The sequence below is a fragment of the Pundamilia nyererei genome, unplaced genomic scaffold (assembly GCF_000239375.1).
Source record: "Pundamilia nyererei isolate P.nyererei 1_Seehausen unplaced genomic scaffold, PunNye1.0 scaffold00559, whole genome shotgun sequence".
In the NCBI taxonomy this organism is placed as follows: Eukaryota; Metazoa; Chordata; class Actinopteri; order Cichliformes; family Cichlidae; genus Pundamilia; species Pundamilia nyererei.
This window is the reverse complement of record NW_005187960.1, coordinates 65,887-71,470: the sequence shown is the minus strand read 5'-3', so window position 1 is coordinate 71,470 and position 5,584 is coordinate 65,887. Positions and strand designations below refer to the sequence as shown.

Here is a 5,584-nt window from a genome sequence, read left to right as displayed (position 1 = left end):
AGATAAGATGGGGCCTGATTATTTAAGACCTTGTATTTCACTGTCTTTGTCTCTGCACATCCGTCCTCATTTACTGTGAGGACTACTCACAGTTTAACAGTTTAGCTTCAGCGTGCGGTGCTGTAACACCAAGGTGCAGACGGATATAAGTGACTGTGTCCTTGCTGTTGTTGTGTCTGTTCTCAGTGATTGTTGCAGTAGGTCACAGCGTGTCTCCTTTGGTGCAGGTGTGCTTTTGCTGGTCGGGCAGGTAGCCGATGGTATCTGTACGCCTCTTATTGGCTACGAGTCCGACCGAAGCCCCGGCTGTAGAAACTACGGCAAGAGGAAGACGTGGCATTTAGTTGGTAAGTACACAAAGTGAAAGCAGAGCCCTTTGTCTCTCATATATAAATACATCTGTATATGCGCATGGATATGTCTCTGTGTTCATAGTGTTCAGCAGAGGTTAAGTTTCAACTGCTTTGGTGTTAATGACATTAAATCCATGCGCCATAGAGGGGCGACACTGAGACCCCTGAACAGATGCTGCTGCAGACATTTTCTCCTCCTCTTTAAAGCCTGACTGGCATTCACCATGAAACACCACAATGGGCAGGTCCACTGCAGCACAACCCGCAGCTCTGGTACCAACCAGCCACTACTGTTTATCCTAAAATGAACACGTTAGATCATGCTCAGTTCTTTGTTGCTAACCTATGAGCATGAATAATAACTGAGATATTTATAAATAATGTCATACGGTCACCGCTGTCATCGTGACAGCACAGAGTGCAGGTTTTAGTCGTCACTGTGCACATCAATGACTCTGTGTGTGATTCTCTGAGGTCATGTGTCCTGAGAGTCGTTAAGCTGCGTTTGAGTAACGTCTTCATTTTTATTTCTTTATTTTGGGTGTCGTTTTGTTTTAGGGCCTCGTGGACCTGAGACACCAGTCAGTCGTCTGGTCATAGTTACTAACACGTGCTATGGGTAACATACTCTGTAGGCAGCATGTGCACAGAGTATGTGTATTCTTATGGCAGTGATAGCCATACTGGGAATAGTGATGTTTTTGAAGATAAGCTGAGTCTTTATCCATCAGAGTCTTTTCAGTTTTTGCTGAGTGGAAATAAAAGCTGATTGTTTCTGAGCCCAAAACAATCAGCTTAGCCTTTCAGGAGAAACAGTGTTGTGAGCAGAAATCTGAAAGCTCTGCTTTTTAGGGTTGGTGTGTAAACTCTCGTGACTACAGGCAGAGATCGACGTTCCCACCGTTCCCATTTCAAGTGCATAATCCCAACTATGGTGGCTGCTGGAGACCAAACATCAGAAACATTCAGTTTAGACAAAGTTTGCCTTAAACGCTTCAATCCCACCACAACACACAGAAACACTGCTGGGTATGACGTCCCTGGAAAATGAAATCATCTTCATTCAAGTTGGATTTTGTTTAGTTTGATGATAACAGCCGTGAAGTTGTTTATTACTCCAGGACTTTCAGTACATCGACTCGGTTCAGTTAAATGTGAGTGGCTGGTGAGACTTAAAATGCACTTATAAAAATTTAGGGCTAAAGTAAAACATGCGTGGATATTGCCCCGTCTCATGACTTTAATTGTTTACCGTGCTATTTTCCAGGAAAGTCTGCCATATGAACCAAAAGGTCAAGGTAGGTTTGCACTGATTAACCACAGTCGGTCTGCTGTGCATGTATACATATATACATATACATGGAAAGACTGTGCTCCAACACCTACCGTGGATTTTATTGGTCAGGTTCACATGATACGTTTTAACAACTTAACGCTGTGCAAAATGTCATCAAAAGTGCAAACAAGAGCCCCGTAGGGAAACAGGCTGAGGCTTGTGCATATTGTTGCCTATTGTGTTACCAAAGCAGCTGTCAAGCAGGAACAAAAGCACAGAACTAAAAGCAGCCGTGCTGAGACGTATGAAAGTTTCCCCAGAGTTCTCGTTGGGCGACTGCGTCATCTGGTTGCCAAGCTGCTGTGCAACATCTGCTGAAATAGTCCTGATGCATGCAGACGGCAGATGAGGGGAAACCAAACCCCTGTTAGCCACTGAGGTCAGCTGTGAAGAGCTCTGTTCTCATTATGTTCCTCTGTGCTCATCTGCTACTAGTTAATGGGGAGGGGGTCAATGAAAAACCAATAATACATAGATATGATCCGTGTTGTGTCATCTCTTTGCTTCTGTATGTGTTTACATCCAGGTACACTGAGCGTAGTGCTCTCCTTTGCCTTCATCTTTAACCAGTGTGTGGGCTGCAGCTTCCTCACCCCTCAGTGGGCCAGTCTAATCTACTTCGTCCCATTCATCATCATCTTTCAGTTCGGCTGGGCCGCCACGCAGATCTCTCACCTGTCCCTCATCCCAGAGCTGGTCACTTGTGAGCATGCTAAAGTAGAGCTCACCGCGTACAGGTTAATACACGCGTGCTTTACACGACGAGAATCAAAAGATAGATGCACATCCCAAAGGGTGATGCTGTTCATCTGGATGTTTTCAGTGGCAGAAACTGAAAACATCCAGGAAGTGACCTCACAGCCCAGCGCTCAGTCAGCTGGTTTCAGTCACTGTGCAAATGTCCTGTTTATAAGGTTGAAACCTGCAGTCAGCTGATGAGGATGAAACGTTTCTCCCACTGAAAACATCCAGATGAACAGAATCACCCTTTTCATGTTTCCTCACCTTGAACGTGCATCACGGTGTGAATGTCCACTCTGTGCTTTGTGTGGGAGCAGGTACGCGTTCACAGTGATAGCCAACATCACTGTGTATGGAGTGGCTTACCTGCTGTTTCACGTCCAGGCTGGAGAGGATGAAGACCCTGATTCACTGGGACCAGCAGACATCATCATCTTCAGGGTGAGCAGGCTGACGCGTGGGCATCGCTGCGAGCACAGCACGGTGGAGCAGCATCAGAGTGGGGCTGAAAGCTGTTGGAGTTCAAGCCTCTGGCTCTGCCAGCGTACTCTGTAAGACTGTGAATGTAGATGTGTACTGTGGAAAAAACCCAGGATGTAAATGTCTCTTCCTACACTTGTTTTTGCAGAAAGGTGCACGTTTCTATTAGTTTTTATTCAAGCAGAAAATACAGACCCAGGATTCTTGTGTTTGTTGTTAATGTTATGTTTGTGCTTGGTGCTCCCACCTGCAGTTTTCTGTGTACACGAGCAGATCAGGACAGTGGTGAGGTTTCTCTGGGTTTGTGGCAGCTTTAAACACAAACGCTGCTGTATATCCTGCTGCTGCACAAACTCTGTGCAGGGCTGTGACGGGAAGATTTGCCCCCTCAGCAGATTCATTATTCACTTGGCTTTCTGTGAGTGCTGCCTCCTCGACGCAGTCACAAGATTAAGAAGCTTTGGGTTGCTTATCCAGGTTTCCCTCTGTTCTAGAACAAAGCCTCCTTGAACCTAATTACCTTCAATTGCACACAGGAACAGGCAGTAACAGTGTGACAGCAAAGTTGTGTACTTTTCTTTTTTGTATTTATACGGTGACGACTGTACAGACCACATAAAGCCATCAATGATACTTTTGCACTCAGCATATAAAGATGGCGGCCGTGCTGCATCTGGATGATATTTACTGTGTAGATCAGCTTTTAAAGAGGGGAGACGAAGCAGAAGCTGCCGGGCTGACAGGTGGGACAGAAATGAACAGTCGATAGAAACGGTCCCTAAAATGTGATCCCAGGGTTTGATAACTCCGCCCACTCAGGGCAGCAGGAGCTTGTTTGTAGCAGCGATGATGAGGTGTGCCACGCTGTGTGTAATTGCAGAATCTGTCACTAATTGTTTTGGGGATCGGTGTCGTCTTCTCCGTCGTTTTCCACGTGGGAACAAAAGAGAGCAATGGAGCAAGCGAGGAGTCGGAGGAGGCCGAGGGGGAGCGGAGGCTGCTGCTGCCGCGCTCCAACACCTTCTCGTCTCTCCTGCAGTGGAAATGCTGGCTGCGACAGCCTTCTTTCTACCAGGTATGGAGCTTTGAATGACTAAAGCACTGACGCCACCTCCACCCGAACCTCTTCAGAATGACGGGAGCAGCTTCCAAGGCTGGGCGGGTGTCAGCGCCCGTTCAGCTTGAGATGTAGGATTTTGATATCGTAGCTGCATCAGCAGACCTGCTCGCTGTGTCTCTGCAGGTGGCCGTGCTCTACATGTCCACCAGGCTGATCGTCAACCTGTCTCAGACGTACATCTCCATGTATCTCATCAACACTCTGGGGCTGCCAAAGGTGACGGGAAATCGTCCAGTTCGCCCGTAACACGCTGGGTTGTCGTCACGCGCTCATCTTCTGCTTGTTTTTTCCTCCCAACAGAAGTTCATAGCTACCATCCCATTGGTGATGTACGTGAGCGGCTTCCTGTCCTCCTTTATCATGAAGCCTGTCAGCAAACTCATTGGGAAATGTGTAAGTAAACCAGGTCAGGTTTCTGAAAGCAGCACGAGCGGCTCTGAGGGACTCGCTGCGCTCCTCGCTGTAGAAAACAAATGTTTTTGAGAACAAAACGTCATATTTGTTCTTGTCAGTCACGCTGACACGATTGCACCACAGAAATGGGGAAGGTGGAGCCTGTGCTGTGTTCACAGTAACAATACTTCATTACTCAGTAACAGGATGTGATTGCTTCTGTATCTGCATCATCAAAAAGGCAGAAGTGGGTCACTGTCATGTGTCTTCTGTCCTCTGATTGGTCCAGCTTACTTACTTCGTGGGCCTGCTGCTGATCATGGCGTTCTCGTATTGGGTGCTGCTGGACGTCACCATGGGTCAGCAGGTATACGGGGCGGCCGTGCTGCTGGGGGCCGGGTCCGCCACCATCCTGGTCATATCGCTCGCCATGACTGCGGAGCTCATTGCAGATCAGACGGTAAGACGTGCGTGAAAGGCCGAGGCGGAGGACGAAGGATCCTGTTGTTTGAGCGAACTTGTTCATCTCTTTGCAGCAAAGTGCAGCGTTCGTGTACGGAGCCATGAGTTTCACTGACAAGCTGGCCAATGGACTGGCAGTGATGATCATTCAGGCCCTGCATCCCTGCCAGTTAGTGCACGCACACACACACACGCGCACACACACGCACACACACACACGCACACACACACGCACACACACACACGCACACACACGCACACACACACACACACACACTAGAATCTGGCAGAGTGTGTGTGTCCTCCATCCTGATGCCTGAGTGTGAACGCTGTGGCCTGTGTCTCAGTGACAGTCTGCTGAGAATCATTGAGGTTTTTATTGTTAATTAAAGCAAAATTAAACCCTTAAAACTGATGTCAGTTAACTAAAACTCTGCAGATGTGATCAGTGTCAGGTTGTAGTACGACTTGGTTACTTGTTCTGATCAACGGCGTCAGATAGAAACAGTAAACATGTCAAACAGTTACATGTGCACACGTCTGGTGACTGTGCTGTTAGGACACACACGTGTGTGTGTTTAAAAAGAACCCATCCTGACAGTAAACTCTTCTGTGTGTGTGTGTGTGTGTGTGTGTGTGTGTGTGTGTGTGTGTGTGTGTGTGTGTGTGTGTGTGTGTGTGTGTGTGTGTGTGTGTGTG

At 47.6% G+C, this 5,584-nt stretch overlaps 1 protein-coding gene across 2 annotated transcripts in view; it reads left to right on the top strand.

The window, feature by feature from the left end:
* LOC102201035 (major facilitator superfamily domain-containing protein 12) overlaps window positions 1-5,584 on the top strand; it is an 8,745-nt gene that overhangs the window by 2,732 nt on the left and 429 nt on the right. For both annotated transcript variants that reach the window (XM_005754396.2, XM_005754395.2), the window contains exons 3-10: window positions 228-347; window positions 2,216-2,426; window positions 2,748-2,871; window positions 3,791-3,985; window positions 4,154-4,246; window positions 4,331-4,423; window positions 4,713-4,883; window positions 4,960-5,054. In XM_005754396.2, the coding sequence (XP_005754453.1) occupies window positions 228-347; window positions 2,216-2,426; window positions 2,748-2,871; window positions 3,791-3,985; window positions 4,154-4,246; window positions 4,331-4,423; window positions 4,713-4,883; window positions 4,960-5,054 (1,102 nt within the window). The remainder of the gene's footprint in view (window positions 1-227; window positions 348-2,215; window positions 2,427-2,747; window positions 2,872-3,790; window positions 3,986-4,153; window positions 4,247-4,330; window positions 4,424-4,712; window positions 4,884-4,959; window positions 5,055-5,584) is intronic.